Source organism: Manacus candei, unplaced genomic scaffold (genome assembly GCF_025592945.1).
Source record: "Manacus candei isolate 608988 ecotype Guabito, Panama unplaced genomic scaffold, ASM2559294v1 h1tg000013l, whole genome shotgun sequence".
Taxonomy (NCBI): Eukaryota; Metazoa; Chordata; class Aves; order Passeriformes; family Pipridae; genus Manacus; species Manacus candei.
The window spans coordinates 7,004,350-7,029,903 of NW_026138061.1; the positions used below are offsets into that span (position 1 = coordinate 7,004,350).

Genomic DNA, 25,554 nt, shown 5'->3' on the forward strand with positions numbered 1-25,554 from the left:
TCTGGAAGTGGGAAGACATTAGCTTAAAAAATCATTCTTTTGTAGCCTGAATATATTTCTGCTTGACACAATTAATTTTTTACCCTTATCATAGCAAATGCACATGTTACAGAAATGATGATATTTATGTATCCTTCAAATTTTACCAAAGTCCTCTACAAGTCTGACTGAAAATATTTATTTTGGTGTTGTTTTAAGTGAGTCAACAGACTCTGTGAAAGTGCAATTTAGCATCAAAATAATGCAATTCAAAATTCTTTTGGTTTGCAGTTTTCACATTTTCCTTGATCTAACAGGATGTTTGAACAATTCTTTGCATGTTTAAATGCAGATATCACGAAACACTGTGTAAATGAAAAGATATTCTGGGATTACTTCTATTAACTTCAGTTAATCTTCAATTCATTATATGAGTTTGTTTCATGTCACAAAAATCTCTCCCACTTTGTAGTCAAACATTTATTCTAACTTGTGTTGAGACTGATCTAACATATCATAAATTTTCCTAATGATAGACATGATGTTTGGAGATCTTCAAGTTCTGGCTGTGCTTGACCTTACAGAAATGTGTAAAGAATTCTCCTGAACCTAAAAGTCTTGAATTGATATTCATTAAATGGAAGATTGTTTTTTAACTACAGTCACAGATTACTCTAAATTTAGAATGATTTTCCAAGTCAGGCATGGAGCTTTTTACAGACAAATAAATGAATATTTATATATCAGTTTTCAAATACCTACTTCCTGATGATTATTTGTTTTCTAAGTTCAAATATTACATTCATTTCTGTTATAAAATCTTGTAATATTTCATCAGGAAGTGAGGTTATAAATCTAACAGCTTTAAATATTTATAGTCTACTGTCCTAAATTTTTCTACCTACCCTTTAGTCTACAACTCCACAGCCACAAATAGATTATTCTACATCATTTTACTCCTGATTCCCGTATTATAGAGTACATTGAGAAAGGCTTACCTTGAGGGATATTATTCGAAAGCAGTTGGATGGAAGACAAATGGATTTCAACAAAGTCAGTACTAAGTTATTTATACCCACTTGTATATAGATGTCACCCATGTGATCACTTCCTTTATCAAACTCACTTCAACATTTATTAATTAATTCTTGCATAAGATTCCTTAGAGTCATTATGCCCACAGTGTATTTAGCAATATGGCTCCAGCCATGTAAAGGATCTATACTGAGAAGTCTGTTCTGCAGGTGCATTCACTGTATAATAACTTTCCCTAATACTCTTGGCTGTAATTAAATAACAATCATCCCTTTGTTATTAATCACTCACGAAATCTCTTGGGCATGTGAATGTGGCTCTAATAGCTTAGCAAGAGGTAGTGTTCAGTGATGAAAGATGAGTGAGAATTTACACAGCTTTAAACACTGGCATTCCTCAGGGCTGAGAAGTCTGCTCTTGTCTATCCACGGAGTCTCTGATCCAAGGCTGAGACAAATCCAGGGAAAGGTTGAGTCAACGAGCTTTGGGAAGGCTTCTCCTCATTGGGAAGGTGTGCTTTCTGCCAGGGCCAGACACAACTACCCTGTAAAGAGTCCATCAACAAAGGCAAACTGTCCACTGAATTTTGGTATGGAGAAGTTTGACAAATCTGAAATTGTGAAAATACTCACATGAAGAAAAGGCTTGGCTCCTTCAGATCCTGTGAACTACATGGTTTTCAGAAAGGCCTTTGACACGGTGGCCCATAAGATCCTCATAGAGAAGCTGTTGATATCTGTGCTGGACGTGCCTGGTGAGGTGGGTTGAAAACTGAATGGTGGGGCCCAGAGGGTGGCAGTCAGTGGCACAAAGTCTATTTGGAGGCCAGTGACTAGTGGTGTGTGCCAGTGGTCAGTGCTGGGTCCAGTCTTGCTTAGCATCTTCCTCAATGATCTGGATGATGGGGCAAAGCGTACTCTCAGCAGGTTGGCAAATGACACTGAACTGAGAGGAGTGACTGATATTTCAAAGGGTCGTGCTGCCATCCAGAGGGACCTCAACACCCTGAAGAAATGGGCCAACAGGAACTTCAGGAAGTTCAACAAGTGCAAAGTCCTGCACCTGGGGAGGTACAGCCTCATACACAAATATATGCTGGGGGCCACTCAGATGTAAGGCAGCTTGGTAGAAAAGGACTTGGGGTCCTGCTGGACACTAGGTTGAACTTGAGCAAGCAGCATGCCCTTGCAGCAGAGAAGGCTGAGGATGTCCTCGGCTGCATTTGGAAAAGTACTGCCCACAGATCAAAGGAGTGGGTCCCCTCTGCTCAGCACTGGTGAGGCCACATCTAGAGCACTCTGTCCAGTTCTGGGCTCCTCAGTGTAAGACAGACATGGACAAACTTGAGACAGTTCAAAGAAGGGCCACAAAGGTGATGGACTCCTCATCTCTCATGAGGAGGGGACAAGAGAGCTGGGACTCTTCATTAGAGAAGTCGCAGTGGGACCTCATCAATGCCCATGAACACCCGAGGGGAGGGTGCAAAGAGGACAGAGCCAGTCTCTGATAAGAACCTCCCATGACAAGAGGCAGTGGGCACACACAGAGAGAGCTGCTGCAGAGCGAAATCTCATCACAGTACCACAGCCATGCTAACATTCCCAATGTATTGACATTCCTACTTATTCCATTAGCCTAACTTTCAATATGAACTGTAATTGGTACTACTCCAATCTATCCTGCTCTTTGACATGACAGAAATGCTTCTGTCATGGGCACAACAGTGAAATGTATTTGGAAAGAGGGCTGCTGCCATCCCATCTCTCCCTGGGGTCAGCATTCCTTATGGTGCCACCTTTCTCCTCAGCTTTATCTTACTTTGAATACATATTTCTTCAGTGAAACATCAATGTGCACGAGATATGGTGCAAACAAACTTCTTATTTAAAAGAATATTAATGGCTTGATGATACACTTTGGGGAGATAGTAGAAAGATATTGCTGCAGGGTAGCAAACTATGGGCTCATGCAATTGATTTGGTAATTGTTTCATTTTTTAGAACTGGCTTTTAGTTCACCAGATTTGCATATAAAGAAGGACATGAAGTGCTCAAGACCAGGTTGGATGGGGCCCTGAGCAACCTGATCTCATGGGTGACATCCCTATGGAAGGGGGATTGAAAGTAAATGATCTTTAAGGTTTCTTCAAACCCTAACAATTCTATGATTCCCTGTTTCTATGAATCCTGGTGAGCTCACACAAATATGTCTCAGAGTGAAAGTACAAGAGGACTGAACACTTCCTGGGTTGACCTCTGCAATCCATGTGTTGCTGAGTACTGGGAAACTTGATTTAGAAGATAATCTGCCGGTGTTTAACACTAGGGAAAGTCCTCCTTGTCTTCAGTATTTCAGGTTGCTTTTAAATTATTTTGTATTTGTTCATGTTGATTACTATGTCTTAATTGTAAACAAAACTAGTATAAACTATTTTCATTTACTGGTCAACCATATAAATATCCTTTATAAAATAAGATTTTTAAAAGCCTTTCAAGTCTTTTATTGTAGTTACATCACTTGTATAAAATATATCTGTTTGTACACATTATTTTTACAATGCCTTGGAGGAAGAGAGGTTTCTAGGTTTAACATCTGGTTAATAGCTTTTCTTATTACAAATATTTGCAAAAAACATGTTGCATTCTGGTGTTTACACTGAGAAATCAAAAAAGACAACTAAAACTGCCACAGTCTTCCAACTTGCAGTATCATTTCTCAATGCTCTAAACTGACGCACAGATGTTTTTGAGGCATTTTTGCTTTAAGGCTGGAAGAACACAAGAAAATGTTCATTAGGGTTTATGAGGAAATACTAAAAACATACATGAAGGTCAAATAATCCTTTTTTTAAATCCCTTAAAGATCATTATCAGATAAAATAGCTATCTGATGAAAGACAGCAAATAGTCTTTGGATATGTAAATTTTTTTTGTTATATTTACACAATAATGTATGTAGAGATATAGAGATACAAAGAGAAAACATACTTACTGTGGGAGTAAGTAACTCTTTTGACTCTTTCACAGACATAACTTGCATTTTTCACAAACCAGGAATAGTATTCAACACAGTACCTGAAGATGTAGTTAAAGTTAGGAGAGTAGCAGCTTATCTTTCATTAAGGAGAGGGACTTTTCACAAAGTTATGTAGTGACAGGACAAGAGGGAACGACCCTAAACTGAATGAGAGCAAGTTTAGATTAGACATTGGGAAGAATTTCTTTACTAGAAGGGTGGTGAGGCACTGGCACAGGTTTTCCAGAGAAGTTGTGGATGCCCCATCCCTGTAAGTGTTCAAGGCCAGGCTAGATGAGGCTTTGAGCAACCTGGTCTATTGGAACATGTTCTCTGTCCATGTCGGGGGGATTGAAACTGGATGATCTTTGAGGTCCTTTCCAACCCAAACCATTATATGATTCTATAAGCACAGGATACCATGCTGGTACTATTGAATATGGAAATAAAAAGCTAGAGTCCAACTACAATGATGTCATTAGATATTTGGAAAAATGAAGCTAGGCTTTATTCACTTAGTCTGAATACAGTAAGCCAGATCAGGTACTGATCATTGCCCTGGGACCCATCTGGGTCTCAGCCAGTAGCCACAGACTCTCAAAAATAAGCATTAGTGACTGAAAATTGTCATTTGGAAAAAAACTGATGGAGTATTTAAAGCAGAGAAGGAAAGAGAAACTAGTGCCAGGTTTTACCTCATGGCTTCCTTTCTGGAATATCTTCTCTGACCAACACAGAGGCACAGCTGAAAGAACCTACAGAGCTCCATCACACAGGGGTTGATCCTCTGCACTATAAGAGTGACAGGAGGGGAGGTCACACGAGGCTCTCTGAGGATTGCCTGTGGGCACCCTGGGGGAAAAAACACAGCTCTGAACTAGTCCAAATACTCGTCCCACTAAACTTCTTGCAACACTTTATATGGGCTATGAGCTCCAGAACAATGTCTTCCCTACTCCAGCACTCTGAAAAGTAAGGGACACCCATGAAAACACCACCCTGGGGCTCTGAAAAGATAATCAGGGCATAGGCTGTGAGAAGGCACATTTTGCATGATATGGGTGTCCCCTTCACATGCCCCCATTGGGGTGGAAGAGCTGAACAAGCAGTGCAAGAGTGGCCGCTGTGTGATTGTCAGCTATTTCTTCCATTTGTGTAACTAGCAGCAGGCTTTGGCCATGTGTGGATAAACTGACTTACCTGCTGAGTATAATCCCCTTAGACAGTGTAATTGCATTTCCAGGTTCACATGTCTCCCACACTTTATAGCTTTGGGCCATCTTATGTTATGTGATAGCAGAGGTTATGGGGGTTAAATTTGGACTAATGAAGTTCTGTTGAAATAAGCTTGATTCATCTAGTGCTGACAAGAAGTTTAATATAAAATGGCATTCTTGGGCAGGAGGAAAATAAAGGCTCTGCCAACCTGAAAGAGATTGCTACTAAACTATTTCTCTTCTGGCAGCACTTGCTCAAGGTAGGAGGAGTCATGGAGGAGTAAGGGGCAGACACTGACAGCTCCCAAACTCACAGGCCCATCTGAAAACCAGTTGTGTGTCAAAGGCACTACACAAATATCAGGTGTAATTAGTCAGGGAGCCCCATTCTCTTAACCTCAGCTACTTTGTATAAATGCAATTAGGCTTTGTCCACTTAATAGTATTTGACACACTTTGACATTTTTTCACTCAATATCAATAAAAAATTAATGATTTCTTGCTACAGTAAATATACTTCATGTTAATAACCAAATATCAAAGTATGAGGCAATGAGGTTTCAATGTAAGTTGCCCCTGAAAAGTAATGTTACAGTTGATGTGAATGATCCAAATTTCCTAAAGGCTATTGTCCTGCGAATCTCAGCCTCTGCCAATGTGGGGACTCCTATCCTGCCAAAAGGGTAAATGCTTTACTCAAACTAATTTTTTTTTCCAGTAGAAATTCAACTTTGTCTAACTGTACATTGAACAATGGCAATTTCAATTTGGAGTGGAATCTGTGTGGAAAAGAGAAGTCAAATAAAAAAACTAAAAGCTAAGGAAATTGCTCTAGATTTCATTTTTGACAACATCGTAATTTTAAATTAACAATGCATTTGAATAATACTCTATTTAATGCTGAAATTCTTTTTCAATTCATGTAGTATTTAATTTCTTTTGGAATGCATAGTATACTCACATCATATAACTGAAATTAAAATTTTCGGTGATCCATAGTCATGTTTTATATTTCTTCTGTAATACGTATCTACTGTGAAATGTATTTTTTGCATTCCATTCATAAGCTCATATAGATTTGGATTGAAATAAAAAAAATAATTAAAAGTAGGAATTATTTCAGAACTTTCTTTTCTAAGAATGCTCTTTCCTAAGAAATTGATTCAGTCAAAAGAGACCAGAAAAGGCAGGGACGAGAGCTCGCTGTGCAGAGCTTTGCTCTGCATGTTTGAAATTGCCACATTACTGTCACAGGCAGAGAAGTGACCAACTCTTGAAGTAAACAGACAGTTCCTTTATTAACTCAATATCACATCCCTCTGACACTGAGATTAAATTTTGCTGCCAGTGAAAAGCAATGTTATGGTTACTGCAAATGATTCAGACTTAAAATATCCCTCCCTGCATGCTGTAATATGCACATTTGCATATTTTACAAGTTGGCACCAACTTTCGTGATTCAAGAAATTAATTACTAGAATAATGTCTCAGCACCCAGAACAATGTTGATGTCCTTCCTTGCTTTGTGATCCCACCGTTCGATTTATTTCCCCAAATTCATGACTGCTAGATGCAGGCAGACAGCCTCTGCCATCATGGTTCTGACAGAGAGGCAATTGGTGACTTGCCATGCACTGATCTCACTGAAATCCATGTTTCCCAACCTTTTCAAAATGGGTTGTTCACAGTCCTAGGTTCTCCAGGGTCTGTAGAGTTGCCCACCTGACAGCAGGGGCACATGAACAAACTCCAGACTGTGCACACAAGTCCAGTCACACACTCCAGCAACTTCCAACTGGCTGACTGCTGGTTAATCCTCAACTCAAATTCACCCAAAGCAAACAAGACGCACGGACAACTTTGGTCTTTTGCAGAATCTTTGATGGATGAGAATTATTGTAACATATTCTTCTGCTCCCAGTAAGTTTACGAAGACCTAGTTTATCCTAAATTCTTCTCTTCACACCATCAAGAGTGTCAAGAAGTTCAAACTATATTCACATGTTATGGCATTGACTCATTTCCTTCAGTGTATGTCATGTGGGGTAAGAGGATACTCTGGTATTTGGAGATCTTTAAATGAGAGAAAGATCATCAGTTTTCAGAAATCAGAAGCATTATCAGAGTTAAAAAGATGACGATTAAATCTGAAGTTATTTGGCTTCCTATCTCCATGGTTTGAAGGGTCTTTTACATTAAGAACTGCTCCTTGGCTCAGCACCAATGAGTCTTTTCCTTGGAAATGAGTCTCGGTTTATAGTTTTTTTACTGCAGTGTTCTCAGGCCTCCTGGGCAATAATTTCCTCTCCCTCTGACACTACCTGTCTGCAGCAGTTGTATTTGTATGATCACTAGAGGATGTTGTCAAACTTTGGGGTTTATCGTCATCTTAACTTGAAAATGCTGCTTAATTCTGAAAACAGATGACCCACTGAGCAATATGCCCTTAAATACTTTCTTTTCTAATAGTATGGGAGGGGGAGAAAAAAAGGAAGGCAAGCAACCCAACATAGGTTGATAGTTCAGACAACCAGAATGGGACTGTGAGAAACTTGATCTATATCAACAAAAGCTAAAACAAGTAACAGCACAGGATCCTGGTCTTGGGTTGCTGCAATAGGCAAAACCAGCAAAACCAATGGAAGAAGCAAATGACACCAAAATTGTAAGATACTATTGCTCACTGTGCAATTATTCCCAGTGACAGAAAAACTGAAGATTTGTGAAAGAACCTTTCTCTCTGAGTCACATATGTTTACCCCCCAAAAAACACCTTTACAGATAAGTAAAGCTACATTGGAATTCATCAATGAGCCAGGAGAAGTCAATAATCCAAATATGACAAAAAATTGTGAGATTAGCAGGGAATCCAGATCAGAGCTTGCATTTCGAGCCTTCAAATAATCCCAAAATGAAGATCCAAAGGTTGCCTATACAGAGCCAGGGAGCTGGTGGCACCCCTGGTGTTCAGTGTCAGCTCCACTAGCAGAGAAGGACCACAAGGCTGCAGTTTCCCTTCATGCACAAACCTGCCTGGTGATGCTCAGTTTTCACCCCACCTCTTCTGTTTTGACAGGCAGCAATCTTCTCTTATTCAGATTTATTAGGAAGCCATATCAAAGACCCACAATTCGTTTGACAATATAAGAATAGTGCAGTTTACTTTTTCCACATTTCCTGTTAATCCATCCCAAGACATATAATCAGCATTTCTTTCTGCTCTTCTCACCTACCATCCTTCGGAGTCTTTATGCAAGTCTTTTTTTGCTCATTCGTATTACCAATTTTTCTTGGTTTTATTTCCTGGATATTCAAGTAGACCTTTGAAAAATATGTTTTGCCTGGTATTTTAGTTCTTTAGACTCCTCTGGTTTTATCTGTAATAGCAGATCCAAAGGATATTGAAGACCCCTGCAATTTAGTCCAATATATTCTTTGCTCTACACAGCACCTATGCTTTTCTGAGACAGTCACCACACAGAAACACAAGCAAGTGAGAGACAGACTTCCAAAATTACCTCCATCAGTCCTCACCACCCAGCCAGGCTCACATTCTCACTTATTTGAGGTAGCAGGAGAGTCAACTTCAATGGGGAGGGACGAAGAATGGCCTCTTCCTCTTCCCTGAGCATCCCATGGGCTCAGAGCTGCATCACAACTCTAAGCAGACAAACTGGAAGGACATAGTCCTAATGAAGGGGAAATTTGGAACTGAGCCACCTGCTTTTTTTGGAAAAGTGAGGACCATTATTTCTTTTCTAGTCTCAAGCTGAGCACAGGCACGGCCCCAGCATCTTGTACTATAGGAGCTTTCACACCAGCCAGACACACACACACATGCTCAGCATCAAAAGTAGCTACTGGTCTCTCCCAGAGTTCAGACTGTCCTCCTGGCATTGAATCAGGTCCAGTTTTTCAAAGTATGTAGTTTCTTACAAAATACTTCTCTGTAGATATAGTTTTATTGTCAATATATATATAAGACATAAATAGAGAGACACTATTACTCTAGCTCTTAATTTCTAATCTTTTGTTTAGGTACTTAAAAAAGAATGAGCTTTCATGAAAATCTAGTTGATGATGATCTTTATCTGAGGAAGCAGTTTGCAGTATTGGAAATTCAGAACAACTATGGAGAATTCATGTGGCGTGAGTTGGCTTCATCTTTTTACTTGTATCAATAAGGAGATTTAAAGCATGACATTTTCTTTCAGAATGAATTTTAAGATTCTCCAATAACTAATTGATGCTAAAATTGACCCACAGAGTACCTATGTTATATCTATCAGCACAGTGTAATCTATATTTTGAATGTACAATTGTGTATGAAACAATTTGGAAGCAGTTCCTTGGACATCTTGGGTGGTTTACATACACAAACTATCATAAGCAAATTAAACATGTATGTTGTGCCTGTATGGGAAAATTTGCATCTGGCATTACTTTCAAACAAACTACTATTTTTGCTGCATGAGGTGCATCTACTTACTGGTTGCTGAGTAAAGTTTCAGTGTCACACCAGGTCTGTAGGAGGGTGGCACAGACAGCACTGAGGAAGGCAAATCTGAGGGAAGGAAACAAATATAACTTGCTTTGATGCCTTAAAACAAAAAGGAAGGTTGACTGAAGTAGTAACAGAAAAGAAAAAAAAACAAACACCGAAGTCATAGTTCACTAATAAACACTTACATAGACATTGATGTATAAATACATTATCAGTCACTTATTCCTATATATTACTTTCTATTTAATAAATGTGCCAACTGACACACTTTGTTGCTATCCCAGACCAGTCTTACCTGGCTCTGTTTGCATCTGTTTGCTGGTTTCTTGTAGAGACACTGTCTGCATCCAAAACGTGGGCATGTCAGCTATGGGAACAGAGAGGCATGCTGCCTGTCATTCATATTTGTTATTTATCTGTCTACTGAGAAGAATTGCTGCGTATGAGACAGCTCAACAGCCAGAGTCCCTCACCCAGTACTGCCAGTGGCATATAAAAATGTCAAGATGAAATAGGAAGCTGTAGCTGACTAGAGTTTGAAAAGCCTATGGGCTATGGAAGGGCAGGATTTAAAAAAGGTGTGTTTAGAGGAGACCAAGAGAAGCAGCTCTATATTGCTTTTCCACAGGTTTGTTCACCAAATTTGGAGCAAAATGTGAGGGAAGACCCAAGCGGCAGAAGCATCTATGAGGAGCAAGACTGAGTTTTTGCCTAAAGGATGAGAAACTACACATTGGCTGCCTATAGCTGATTTTAGCACTTCTGCAATAAAGTAATCAACTCAGTAGTGACCCAGAGTGAGTCTCCCTGAAGGACCTCCCAATCTCCACCCCAGAGACATTTGGCCAAACCCCACAGCCAGTGGGGTGAAGCAGCTTCCAGTCCTCCTCCCTGTACTCACTGGGGCTGGGCTGTGGGGCTGGGGATGGGACTGAGCTCCTCCCAGGTGTAGGAGGGGATCCAGCTGTGCCTTGTGATCTGGAAGCTTCCACATGGGGTGATGGAAACCACGGTCCTTTTGCTCCAGCTGTCTTTGGCCACGGTGAGAACCTCGTGGTGGGGATTTCCTCCCCTTTCTGGGCAAGAGGGATCCTGGTGGCTGGAGAAGCAAGAGAGACAGAGGGAGGGTACCAGCACACTGGGGATGCTGGTGCCCCAAGGCAGCAGAGAGTGCAACACACCAAGGAACAAAAATATCTAAAAGATACCCAGAAAATCCCATCTATTCCTTGAGTGCTTCTCTGCCAGGTGAGTGACCATGTTCCCATTTCATTTTAAGTATGAAAACATAGGGAGTGCCAATAATGTTTGAAATTTTAACTGGGAACATTTTAATGTGCAAATTTTCATAAACAAAAATAGAAACCAAAATGCTACTGTGAAGTGTTTTGTTTCTTTTCTTCACATAAATTATTTTTTTTTATTTCCTAAGCTGCTTCACTACAGAGGAAAGAGATAAAAGATCTCTGTGTGAAGGTGAGCAGGCAGGTACTGGAGGGCAAATATTGCTGTTTGAGAACTGAAATGACACTCATGGCTAGAAGAGATGAGAAAGGCTGGCACGTGGTTAAGGAAATTAAAAAAGTTTATAAAAAGATATCAGACTGACTATGGGAAATGTGGAAATTTTGTAGCAGAGAGATGCAGCTGCAGTGACAAGGATGTATGAAGTCAAGGTCTGAATTTCTATTGATTTCTACTATGTACGAGCAAGTGCAAAGCCTTGCTTTTTGGCTTCCAAAATGTGGCACACCAGCACTTTGCTATCTTGAAGCCCTGTGGCAAAGTTAAATCTACTGAAGTTATCCAATACTCAGGTAAAAACAACTGACTGTCATATAAAGAGGAAGATAGAGACGATACAGAGAAAAATTGCAGTAAAAAAGAAGAGGAAACAATTTAAACAGTCTTGGTTTTTGGTTTGAAGCCAACAAACGCTTTTTTTTTACTTCTCTGCCCCTTTATAAGATATATTTTTCTAATAAAATTACTCTTTACAATAGTTTTTCTATCCTCCAGCTAGTCAATGCATTACTGACCTCACCTCCTATTATTTCCAACAAACTTTTATGTTACTTTGCAATTGTTGATAACATCACAGTGCTGTGCAGCAAACATACATGATCACTTGTCAAGACATTAGTCAAGGATGGCACAAATTTAGTTCTGACAATATGTGCTCACTTTTAAGTGTCCACACATGTTCTGCTGATGGATCCAGGGTCTTGTTTGGCTCTTCCTGTAATTTCACGAAACTTGAGAAAATCGATTCTAGGTCTTTGAGGTATGAGAAGGCAGGGTTAGAGCACTCACCATCCGTCACGTATTTCGTGATAAAAAAGAAAGAAATCAGGTTCTGGTATCATAGAAACAGCTGTTGTCTTTTTTAATTAAAGGTTTGTTTGTTTTTTTCTTTTTTTTGTATTTTTTTTCCAAAGTACCTGACTTTTTTTATTTTTAACAGGAGAGAAGGGTCCTACAGCTTTCAGCACATGTAACTTGCCACTGATTTCACTGTCTATCTGCCCACTTTAATCTAGCCTTGAAAATGACAGTCATGGGCAGCAGTGAGAGGTGAGCATGTGAAGTGCAGCTCAACCTGGCAAAGCATCTTTGGGTGGAGGAACCGTGCAGCACACTGACCATATTCCACTCCTTTGTGAAGGTAACTAACTCACATGGGAGGTCATTTGTGCTGAGAGCTAAGGAAGATTAGAGCACTAGGGACCCTCCCCAGCCCAGTGCTGAATTCTGTGAAAGCTCTCATCCCAGCACGCTTCATTTATTCCTCCACTAGAAGACCTTGTAACAAATAATTTAAAAGTTTGTAAAATTTATTTATATTTATGATATGATTATTATATTAAACATACAATAATATAAAATATAATTTTATTTTAATTATAGTAAAATACATAATAATGTGTAAATATATTATTGCTTATATAGCAATAATAAAAATATAATTTTTAAAGTATTTTTACACTATGAAGATGGAGTACTCATTGCAAGTGCTCCATGGATGTAGTTTTCACTGTTGTTGCTGTTTCCTTTTATACCCCAGGATGTACTTACCCAGGTCAGATGATGTGTTACTGGAAAATGTGTAATTAATAACAGGAGGCTTCTCTAATATTTCCCAAAAGTCAGAGAGATTTTTCCCTGCAAATAGAAATGCTTACAAATATCAAGAAAGGCGCTTTTTTTCCTAGTATGTCATCACTGAGAATAAACAGGGCAATATTTTCGGGTGGAATGGTTTTAACTTTTACCTGTCTGCCCTGTCATCACACAGATATAGATACAATCTGAGTCATTGCTCTGACGTACTGAAAGGCAAAAAAATGTAAAAGAGATCATTGTTACCACTCTTCATTATATGACATTATCTTAAACAGTTGAGAAAACAAACAAAATATGGTATGTGGTTATGGCAGCTGGTCAAATATTTTCCTTCTCATTTGATTTTTGACAAAATCTCAAACCAGCATCAAATCCATATGTTCAAGATTTTCAGGGAAAACGTTTCTATCTAATAAAAATTCTAAATTACAAGTATTTTTATATGGAAAAAAATTATTCAGATAATATAGCTCATAATTATTCTTGGGAATCATAATTTCCCCAAATACGAGTATTTAATAATGATTCTCAAAAGTACCAGGTTTTAGTAATTATTAACCAAACATTCAGACAAAACATAGCTGCTCATAGAAACACGTGTCTCTGTATTACATACACACACATTATATACATACTTGTTCCATGCTTTGCAAAGCAATTGCTGCTGAGTAAGAGCAGTAGGCTTTTATCTGCATTTCTATGCTTGTTTCCATGCCAGAAGTAAATGAGACAAATAAGATAATGATAATGTTAAAAAGAAATTCAAACCTGAGAGAATAGAAGTGGATTTAAAAATTTCTGTGAGATAACTGGTGGAGTTTCCAATGATATCAACAAGTAAAGCTGTAAAATCTAGAAAACAAATATAGAAAATTTACTGTTGAAGCACATAGTCCATCATCTACGCCAAGTCAAAAATTCACTTTTACACATGATGATATTTTGGATATATGCTCATATATGACAAGGTTTAAAAGGTTTTAAAGTTCCCGATGTTTTTCCTGGATGGGACTGGACTCAAGAAGCCACGAGAATATTCTGCAGAAATATATTTCAAAGGTGATATCCAAAATACCAACAATGTGCTTAAAAGTAAAATTGAATGGAATTTATCTGTTCAAGAGAACATTTTAAAGTAATACTCGATGTGGTTTGCTTAAATGTAGAAGGAGATCTAGAGCCTTCAGGCTTTGCTTGCTCTAACTATCTGCCATGTAGGATCTCCCAAGAGGAATCAGGCTGTCTTCTCAGACATACAGATGAAGTTGTCAGCCTGAAAAATGGCTGCTGGTGCTGTAGTGGTACCTTTTAGCAGTAACAGGTCAGTGTTCTCACTGGGAGTGATGGACATGAGCCTTGTGTTGAGCCCTTAATTTTTACTACTTTGGAGAATGCTGTAATCACCAAAATATTCTGGATTTGAGGCAGAAAGATTGAAGTTTCTCTGTTTTTGTCCAAGGCAGAGTGGGTCATTATGCAGTAAGGCTCGTGAGATGTGTGGGTCCAGAAAAAGCCATGAAAGCTACTGTGGCTCATAGATGGGGTCACCACATGCAGCATAGAGGGTTTGGGTCCTGGTCCCAAGCTGCTGAGCTACTCTTGATACCTTACATTAACCAGTCATAGAATCCAAATGCTCAGATGCATCCTGAAATGTTAAATACTGTGAGATCAGGGGTGTGAATGAGGATTATAGGTGAAGGGTTTGCCCAACAGCATTTCACACTGAATCAAACTGCTGTATAAAATTGGTCCTTGCTTTTCACTTCTCTTGGGCTCTTTGAAGTTACTGGAGTCCATTGGCACAGAGAAGCCCTTGTTTATCTCCTGTGGGTTATCTCAGGAGAACAAAAGTGGCCAAGGTGATGTATCATACATTGGTGGTTGTCTCTCCTGTGCTGCAATTTGTATTCTGAGGAGGAAAGGGAGGTCTTTTCGCCAGGCAAACCGCTCCAGCCACTTGACTGATGGCTCCATCCCAGACTAGCTGGCTGGATGCAGCCACCTGAGACCTGGCTCACTGAGTCAGAGCAGCCATTCATCATGAGTTATGGCTGTTGATCTCAGTGTGGTGATGCTACTGATAAGGATGCTGTCTGCACAATTCAGGCTACAGCCTTCAGCTCCAAAGAAAATAATTCAGCTTAAACACATGCAATTGCCAACCTCTCTTGTGTGCCCACCTGTCAAGTCATTTGTCACATTGTTCAAACAGTAGCAGTAGTGCATAGGGAACTTGCCAGGGTCAACATTTTTTGCGTTAGAGACTGTAGGGAGAGAGAGAAAAAATGAGTATCTTGTTGCACAGGCTATGAGAGAGAAACCACCCTTGAGCAGAGCAAAGCACCAGACACTCACTGTTATAAATGGTGACTGACACTTTGTGGAAGGCGAATGAGCTGTAAGACGTGACACTCAACAAAGAGAACAGTTTTTTGGTACCTGCAGAAACACATGCCCATGCCATTAGCAGTTGGAACAAATTGTGAGAACAGCATGTTTTGACTCTGCTAATTTAATGTCTAAAGGATTCCTGAGGTGCTGATATGATACAGCTGCCTGACATTCAGTTCCTTCTCATTTCCACTGAGAAAAGGATCAGTTGTATTACTTCTTTCTTTTTTTTTTTTTTTTTTAGTTGAAACCTACACTGGATTATAAAGCACTTTCCACTTTCCAAAGGCATCCCACAAGTAATTATGTTGTGTCTGTATATAAACCCACGCTAATTTCTTAGTTCTTTGGGTCAGACAGCCACCTGCATTATAAGTATGTGAGGCTGATGTGCTCCTAGAAGCAATTTTGGAGGCAGACAGCACATGTTTACAGCTTCTCCTGCTAATGCTGTTAGTGCTTTATCTCCTGCACCGCTGGGCTGACAGGCTGTGACCTCCCCAGCTGTGTCCCGTTACCTCTGAGTGCAGAGCTCAGCATCCCATTCACCAACTCTGTCAGGTTAATAGCAGCCAGGTCCAGGGACTTTGCCGGCAGCTCTGAAAAAAAAGGGGTGCGTAAAGGTGCGAGGAAATGGCTGCTCATCTCCTGCCTATGTACAGTGGAAATCTTCAGGGATGGGAGAACCAAATGAGCAGATTATGTACCAGAGCGCACCAAAAAAACACTGATGAAAAAATTAAGTTCCAGGAGTGCAGAGAGGAGTCTGGAAAATAGCAAGATATAGCAGCAGTGCATGGTGGGCCAAAATTCAGGTCTGTCAGCTCTGCCCTTGAGCGTGCCCTTGAGCAGCTGCAGGACACAGCCAGCCCTGGCGTGCTGGTGCCCCCTCCTGCTGGGCGATGGGTGTTTGCTGCCAACAGAGCAGTAGATCTCCCTTTGCAGGTCAGAAACAGCAGAGCAACTGCCCAGGAAATATTCCCCCTGCCCCAACCCTACATAAAAATACAGATTTTTTTTTCAGCTGCCTCAATGGCTCTACTGCTACAACAGAATAATTTTACCGCAGCCAAATCACACTTTTTGTTTTATCATGCTTTCTTTCTGTCGATGTCGCTTATTTGTTTTTCCCAAGTCAAAATTTCTGAAGATGCTCTCTTGCTTCCCTCACACAAAGTCACGCCAAAGCAGAGCAGGTCGGCGTCTGTGTGAGAGGAGGAAGGTCTGTGTGTGCATGACAGAGAGAGGAAAAGCAGAACAGGGTGGAAAATGAAGCACAGAAAGCTGAGATGAGAACAAAATCAAATTTGTGGAGAAATACAATTTTCCAATGACATCACTGTTGTTTATAACCAATTTGAAGCCAAGCTGCACCCTAGAGTTACAATCAGTGGTTGTCCACAGCACTGAAGAGAGGAAAGGAAAAACAAAAGTGAATGAAGAGCACGGAAGGAGAGAAAGGAAAAAGAGAAAGCAGATTAGATTTTGGAAGGATAGTGGTTAACCTGGCCCAGGACTCGGGTAAGCCCTGGATTGGGTGAGGTGCCCTTACAGCAGAGGTGGGTTTGGGCTCACAGACTCTGAAGGAGAAGGGCCCATCTGCTGCCACCTTCATGCCCAGCACTCCCATTAACGCCCCGACACTGTGTCTCCTGATGTGCTACTTGTTACCTGCAGTAGCCAGCACTGCCACTTGCTTATCTTTCTTATTTTCTCTTCTTATGCACGAAGCTGAAAAGTGAAGAAAGAGGCTGAGGAACAGTTTTCACTGTTGAGACATCACACAACTCTCTGTTGAGCTCTCTGTTCTTGCTTATTAGAGCTCAGAAGCTGATGGACATCAACACTGCAGAGCAGGCCAGCAAGCATCCATTCATCAAGTGCCTGAGAATAAGGATGTACTAAAGGACTTGCCAGGTCCTTCAGCTGCCAGCCAAGGAAAGAAAACAGATTTAATGTCTGAGCTTGACCCTCAAGAATCAAAAGAAAAATATAGTAGTAAACTTTTGTGGAGATCTTCACTAGGCTTGTACACAACATTTGCTGCAAGGTACACAGTAAAATAAGGCCATATCTAAACCAATATTCCCAGCCTGTGTGCATGTCTGTTATTCAAAGCTGTCATGAAATTGAGAACTGTTCTCAAGAGCTGTGTTGCAAGAGGAGTGAGCTGGAGCTGGGCTCAGGAGATTGGACTGGTTTTCTTGAATGAGTGAATTCACTCAGTAACCAACCGAGGTGCAGAGCAGTGATTTAGACATCACAGAACAGGTTGAAAACAGGTGTTTGGGGTTTAGGTTCCCTGTCCCACCAGTGGAGAGATGAATGCCGCCAAAGAGTAATGTAGAAGGATCTTCAAATAATAGCTAGCAAATGCCAAACTTCCATGTCCCTCTAAAGCTTCAGCTTCTCAATCCATCCAGGCTCTCCTTTATACACACACACACACACACACACACACACACACACACACATATATGTGTTTGTGTAAAGGAGAAATCTATGGTCCAGGGCTTGTAAATTGTGACTCCTCGGTATTAATCAGGTGTATTAACAACTCTCACTTAGTAAGAGCTAAATTTGGACTGAAAATCTAAGTGTTAGGAGCTTTTTTAACCCTTCTCTCCCTTTACTTACAAGCCTTTTTGACCCCAGATTATTGGCATGGGATCCAAGAATAGACATAATCTGTTCTGCCCTGCTGCATGGGACCAGCCCTGGAGCTCCAGCCCATCAGCCTTACCTACACAGGGTGAAAGAACCAAGCCTGCCACAGATGTGGGAATGGGTCTGTGGGAGCAACTGGAAAAGAGACACCTGGGTTATTCCGTGGGGAGCACCAAACCATCATCCTTACCTGTGCTGAAAACCAGAAAAAGACACAGAAATCCTAGGCTCATCTTCACTGCCACATGCCAGCAGAACCACTGCATTATGGATGCTGACTTCCAGCAGGTTTGGCTGGTCTAGGAGAGAGAAATGCTCTTTTGGTGATATTTGTGGTGTTGTGCAATTTTGTCCAGCCCTTGTCCCAGAATGATTTGACCATGGGAGAAATAGTAGATCTCTGCAATGCAGAGAAAGATTGATGGTGGAAATGGCAAAGAAACAGAAATCCCACAATCAGTATTTTCTATATATGTGTGAGTGTCATGAGTTAGCATGTAACTCTTGATTTTTGAGTCCTACATAGCTGTGCCTTTTTTTGGGACTTGGTAAGGTTGGTGACACAACCCTCTTCTCTAGCAGGATGACCTGTGCCTAAATGACACTAACACATCAGATGCCTAAATCCTTTCTGTTAAAACAAGATAAAATTTGCTTATGTTCAATTTTAGACCAGATATCGACCGAGTTTCTTTTGTGCAGAAATGTTGCTTGTCCAGTCATCCCTAGTCTTGTATTTCTGTAGTTATTGTCACCAGGTTTCTATCCTGTGCTGCCTTGTATAGCTGCTTAGGAAGGATTAACAGCTCATGCCTTTCAGACCACAAGCTCCTTTCCAGATTTCAATGATGTAATTGAAGGTGGTCAGGGAAAAAAAAAAAAAAAGGTTCTTTTCATGTTTCCCCTCATTTTGTGGTATTGGAACATGCCAAATAACTCTGTAATTGTCAGAAAATGAGGTACCATATGAAAATTAGCAAAAAAAACCCTCTGCATTTTTAATATCCTCTTGAAATACCTAATCTTGCAAGTGCACAGCAAATCATTATCTTGAAGATAATACTGTTTGATTAGTAAACTATTATCATCATGTTTAAAATATTTCTCATATTGAACTCACTAGAGAATTAACATATTCTGAAAATGTGGTAATTTGTACTTAGTGGCTCTAAAGAGACTCTTCCTTAGGATGATGAAACAAAATAAGTATTTCTGTATTTGAAATGTCTGTATTTGCTTGTCTAAGGAGTCAAAAGTGTGTAAGTGCCAGCTCTGCTAACTCAAGCAAAGCTCTGAAAGCTTCAGGCAGTTCATCCTATCTATTTAGCCCATCTGCCTAATCCTTTTTTCTCAGCCCCAAGCCTGGACTCATCTATGGTTTCTGCACAGCATGTGCAGAAGCAGAGGACTGAGGCAGAGAGAAAGCATTGACCAAATCTCAGTCCCCAGACTTTGTACTCCATCACCTTTCCTGTGAGCTGGACTAATTTTGCATGGACAGAGTCCAGTGTCCTGTGGACCAGTCTAGTACCAAAGAACTCTAAACTTCACTCTTCTTACAATATTTGGGATCTGACAAACTACTAGATTACAGATCATTAATATATTGCTGTCCTGAAAATCACAGGACCTGACACCCTGCCTGGTAAGGCTATCCCCACTTCCACTCTCTGATGTTATGAAGCTTGCTGGGACTTGTAACAGCTTTTTTTCATTGATCTGTGGACTGTACTTAGGAGAGACTAGTATGGTAGCTCAAGCCCATTCACATCCTGATGTGATGGAAGTGATTTAGTCTGCATGGAGACAGGTATAAAACTAATCCACGTCTGGATTCTGCTCAAGATTTGTATTTTTTGTCCTTTTTGGTTTGATTGAATGAAGTAGAGAGGAGCTAGTGAGAGATAAGCCTCAGTGGAGCTGAGTGTGAGGAAGTGGTACATTTCACAGGTGCAGGGACATGGCTGCTGGGGAGGGAAGGCTTTGGGAGATGGGGAGTTGGGTGATCATGTGAAGGGAGGTATGTAACTTCATGTGTTTTGGAGCAGGGGGTCTAGAGTGGCTGGTGCATCTAGTTAATCAAGTGTCCTGTTGAAGGGGAACTACTGGTTATTGTCTTTGAGGTCAGAAATGCGTTGATGTGCTGGTTTATGAACAGAACATTATGAATTTGGATTGTACTGTGAGAAGTGAGTGTCTCCTTGGCTCTGCAAAATTTGCATTAGGATGAGTCATGCCTCATGATGATGATTCAGTGTTTATGGGCCACAGACCCTCTGAGCACATTCCTCGTGACCTGTTCCCTGCACACAAGTGTGACCAAGCCATTGCTGTCTCTGTGCTCACTGACCCAAGGGACATCAGCAGGAAACATGGCCAACAGAACTGCTGCCACTGTACTGTCCCTGAGGTGTGGGGCTGGTTGGCTGGAGAGTCCCTGCAGCCCTGAAAGACCCTACACCTCTGTCCTTCACAAGGATTTTTTCTGCATGGCAAATAATAGACCCAGGAGGCGGGAGAAGAGGGCATCCCCTGCCCCATTTTCAGTCTGCCTCTATAGATCAAAGGCCAGTGCTCATCCAGAGTGAGGAATTTTGATTTCTGGGACTTTCTTTGAGGAACATGGGCTCTCCTCAGTCACCAGTGAATCACACTTTGACTAACACTGAAATCCTTGGTAAAAGCATTTCACAGACTGATGGGCAAACGCAGCTGTTTTATAAAGGTTCGTAGGTAAAGTGGTAGATGGTAGATAATTTCCTGTCAAAGATCTAACTTATTACTGATTTATTTAAACTGGCTCAGAGTTTTTCATGGTGGTGGGCCAGGGAAAATAATCTGACAGCAGCAGGTGAGAGCAGGGTCTAGAGAGAGCACATTCCTATGAGACAGAGAAGAGGCAAGAGGATTAACACACGAAAGGACCATCTTACAAAGCATTGAATGAGAGAGAGAAAGAGGAAAAATAGCTGTAAAAGTACAAACAAAATAGAGTGAGGTGCAAAGTTGTGCTTCCAAGCATCCCTTGCATTTTTGGAGATGCTTTCTCGCTCACCTAAACTGTCAGTTCCCTGCTGTTCTACCTGCTGAGCTCTTCCTCCATGCTAACAAACAGAATTTTCTCCACATACAATGCTGATTTCCAGCAGGAATTCAGAGAAGGCATTAGTGTGGCCATAACACACTACAGACTCAACCAGGCAAAGCATCTAAGGATTGAGACAACAGACAATTGTAACCTGGAAGGATGGATCGTAATAAGACAAATCTTGTTCTACTTCTAGCAAACAAATATTGAATATTGTTGGTATAAAATGATGACAAATCCTCCATTCATGGGAGTGTTTGTTTTGCCTGAATGCCAGATTTACCCCTGGCCAGTAGAAGATGCTTAAAAAGAAATTGCAGATAAGTCCTAATACTGGGGACATCACTACGGACCACCTTTGCTCCTCAGTTGGTAGAGGCTGATTTAATTTTGAAGCATTAGCTTTTAGCTGCTTCCCAAAATCTATTGCCAACATTAACCATCTGAAATTTATGCTGTCTAAATTTCAAAGCCATGTGTGACAAAAATTCCTAGAACTGTTGCCTGAAATACCTTATCTCTCAGCAGTGTGAATATTAGTAATATTAACTCTCACGATACGTCACATTTGCGTTGCTCTGCTTATTTGATATCTAATTTTCATTTATCATGGGCAAGTCTTCATTACTTTGTAACCGTATCTCTCTTGAAGTGACACTACTGTGATGACTGAAATACATGTCCAGATTGCAAATATGAAACCCTTATTGTCCTCCAGCTCAAAATCACAATTTTCATTTCAAACCATACTGAGATTCACAGGCACTGAAGGCACAGGTGCCACAGAGCTGTGAGCAGAAAGAAATCCCATAAACTGACTCAGAGAATATTTTCCTTCCAAACATTTATCTGATAGAGACTGAAGGTCAAGTCTTTGATTACAAATTCTCCTTCACCTCTACTGGATATGATAATCCTCCTCTGTTTATTTTAAGCTGAATGATATTAGTAGAATTCATTTTACTTAGAACTGTTGATCCAGAGTTCCTTGAACTGCTGAACTGGAGATTTTAATCCAGTTCGATTACCTTTATACACTCATGAAGACCTCTTATTAAATACCTCTCATTAAATACCTCTCTGTTACTCTGGGCTAACAGCAATCTGAAACCAATGTGTTTATTAGCTGTGCTCCAGTAGAACTCATTTTAATGTAGCAGGTAACCATGAAGTTTGAATTGTTTCCATTTTTCCTGTACAGAGTTCAATGAGATATCAAGTAGTTCCCTCATGTCTTCACGCTTAACAGAGCAGAACAGAAGTTAAGAGAATTCCCTTACCTTCATTCAGTTCCAACATCTAAAGGTCATCTCTCATTTTAAGAAGACCATCATGCACGAGCTCTAAAGAAATATTTCAAGTTAATGTGAAAATATGCCCATGTTACAACTGCATACTTCATTATATTGCTACCACTACTTTTTAAGTTCAGGTTTATTTGTGTGAGAATGCAATAAAATGCAATAAATATACATTTAATAAAAATACATTTCATTTGCTACATTTCCACTGAGCTTTAATAACACAGCTGAAATGATTTCCTCCAAATACGTGCGAAAACACCAAGATCTGGAATAGTTAATATCAACTTACCTGACTTCTCTTGACAAAGACTGTAATCTTCAGAGCCTATATAAAACTGGAGGTTATTGCCAGGTCTTAATAAACACTTTGTGAAAAACTTTGAGTAGACAGGCTTGACAATCTTTCCTTAAAATCCTGTGAAAATTATCATCTTAATCCCTGAAGGACTAACTAGAGGTAACACAATCATAAGCACACAAAGTGCCTGTTGAATCCCGCATGGAAAGGCTCTGTGACAGGCCAGGTGTGTATTGGAAGCTCCTTTTGGCAGTAGAATTGAATTATGGAGGATTTTTTTTCCCTTTTAAAGGAACAGCTCGTCTTACTGCAGTTAGACCAACGCCACCTTTGATGGTGAGAGGTAGACAAGGTTAAGCCCCTTTGGTAAAGCTTTAGCCATCCTTCAATTCAAACAAGGGACATTGTCAGGACAACAGAGATGAAACCAGAAGTGTGTCTTAAGTGTGGAACCTCGAAAGGAATAAAATGACAGTTAAAACAGAAAATTGCTTGGCATCACGGTGAAGTGTTGAGGAAGGGAGAGAGAGATCTGGTCACAGCAATGACATAGGGCAATTTCAGTGATGCTGAGTGATATTTAGTAGTACCCAAGAGATGATCACTGTTGGAAACAGTGGATAATATTCTGCTCCCATTTAATCTAGTGGACTGCAAGTGATTCCTCTGATATCAGTGAGTTTAGATGCAAACTGTTAAAAGCCAGTGGTTGTCCATTCAGTAATTTTATCAGAAGCCACAAAACACTCCAGTTTGTGAAATAACTCACAACCTTGTAGCAATTAATAAAAGGAAAACCAAGTGGATTCACAGTCAGTTTATGAAATAAAAAGTGCTTTAGTGATCAGGTTATGTGTGTGGTTGGGCTGTGTCTCTGTCTGCCTGAAAACCCTGCCTTCACCAAGAATTTCATAAGCTGGAAGGCAACTGCAGCCAATTTAATAGAGCTATAGCTGGTAAATAATATGCTTACACATGTAATGTGTAATGTGCATGTATGTCTGTGCACATACATGCACAGTCTTACCTTTGTTTTCTTTCACTCTGCCTTTAACAAAAAAGCATTATGCACAGGCATGTCATTGCATCTAAAATTATTTAATTCTATATGGAAGTTACTGGTGTGATAAAAGGAAAATTTTGTGACTCGCGACTAAATGCTGCAGCTTGTGGAATATGGAAATACCTTTTCTTTGACAAGACTTACTTTTACAGACTTAATTACCAGTTGCTCAATATCACATCAAGAAGGCTGGGATGAAAGTCCTCTCTGTAACAGCTGACAAAACCAGATATAGCCAGGAAGATGTGTGCACTGGGATCAGTTCCAGCCGTTTGATGTTTGGCTGTGAGGATAATTAGACTTTCAGCAGGTTTTGCCTCATGCTGCATTTTACCCTGGGACTCTGTAATTTTAACTTTCCTCAGCTGCCGAGCAATGCTCAGGTGACCAGGGAGGGGGCTATTGTTCAGCCCCAACTTTGACTCCTGGGGACAATGCTGTGTTCTCACTCAGAGCATCCCTCTGAGCAACTAGCTTTCTCAGGAGTATAGTCTTTACATGATTTCTTTTTCCAGCATCCCTTTGTGTGGCAGAACTGTGCCCGTAACTAGCATCCCAAAATCCAGAACAGGAAAAGAACACATTTTTAGTGTCTCTTAGTAACAGAATTATAATTCATATAAAATACTGAGTAAATGCATTCATTTGCTGAAGGTTAGGCAGGTTAAGTCCCTGCTAATGCAATTCAAATAAACACACATTCAAGGAAATGCTTGTGGTTTATCTGTAAGAGAGAGAACAGTGTGGTGTTCTGGTAAGGAGGGAGAAAATGAAATCTGAATGTTGGTGCTTTATCTCTCCGTGGACTGAGAGCACAGTATGAAAGCAATGCATTATTTCTTCCTTCTGGCTTTTTCTTAGTCTTTTAAACGTTTTAAACACCACATTTCTACACAGTAATTGTGATATGTGTGAGTGACTGCAAGGGCTCCAGACACACGTTCTTGTGATGGCATCACCAGCCAGCATCCCCTCTCACCTGCTCTGTCCTGGTCTGCCACTGTTCTCAGGTAGCACCACCCTCCACCCTGGCTGAGGTATGAACCATCTGGGCCCTAAAAATGAGCTGTGGTACATGGAATATTGTAGTACCTAAAGCATCTTGCAAACCTGTTTTATATGCCTAGTAGGAAAACACATGTCCAGCTGTGCCCCTTCTGTCACCAGATGCTGATGTACAACAGAGAAGGAAATGCTGATTTTAAATAAAGAACAAAGAAGCAAACCTAACCCAAGCTTACTCCAGAGGATTGAATTCTTATTTTCAGTTACACTTCCTTATACTGTGGCAAATGTTTCCATGAAAGCACATTTGAGTAATTGGTTAATAAATTTTCTTTAAAAAAGTATCAATTGTGTACATTCCATTTGTTCTGAAAAAACCTGATTGCAGTTCAACACTTCTCTGTTAGTCCTCTGCCATTACAATTTTACAAGATATTTAGTTTATTTTATTAAGAAATTCACTAGTGCTATAAAGTTTATTTTCATTTGAATTTAACTTCACATGTTATTAATGTTCTTCTATTTTATTTATTTATGCAAAAGTTCTATTAAGGATAATTCTCTAAATGTAATTATGTTTATTTGTCAGTCTTTTTTAGAAGAATAATATTTCACCTCAAAACTGTATATAAAACCATAGGGTCATTAAGGTTGGAAAAGACCTCTAAGATCATCGAGTCCAACCATTAACCCAGCACTGTCAAGTCTACCACTAAACCACGTCCACAAGTGCCACATCTACACATTTTTTAAATGTCTCTAGGGATGGTGATTCCACCACTTCCCTGGGCAGCCCGTTCCAGTGCTTGACAACCTTTTCATTGAAGAAATCTCTTCTAATATCAAATCTAACCTCCCGTGG

The 25,554-nt window shown here is 40.2% G+C and overlaps 1 protein-coding gene across 1 annotated transcript; it reads right to left on the bottom strand.

Annotated features, from left to right (window-relative positions):
• Nucleotides 1–3,677: 3,677 nt before the first annotated feature.
• HHLA1 (HERV-H LTR-associating 1) lies at nucleotides 3,678–15,807 on the bottom strand. The gene is made up of 13 exons (XM_051778453.1): nucleotides 15,786–15,807; nucleotides 15,232–15,315; nucleotides 15,057–15,140; nucleotides 13,642–13,725; nucleotides 13,023–13,079; nucleotides 12,826–12,912; nucleotides 11,935–12,027; nucleotides 10,652–10,849; nucleotides 10,046–10,117; nucleotides 9,736–9,810; nucleotides 4,725–4,881; nucleotides 4,006–4,088; nucleotides 3,678–3,781 (listed from the first exon to the last, which is right to left on the bottom strand). Exons 1-13 carry the CDS (start codon nucleotides 15,805–15,807, stop codon nucleotides 3,738–3,740), a joined length of 1,140 nt encoding a protein of 379 aa, XP_051634413.1. The 3' UTR covers nucleotides 3,678–3,737.
• Between the last annotated feature and the right edge of the window lie 9,747 nt (nucleotides 15,808–25,554).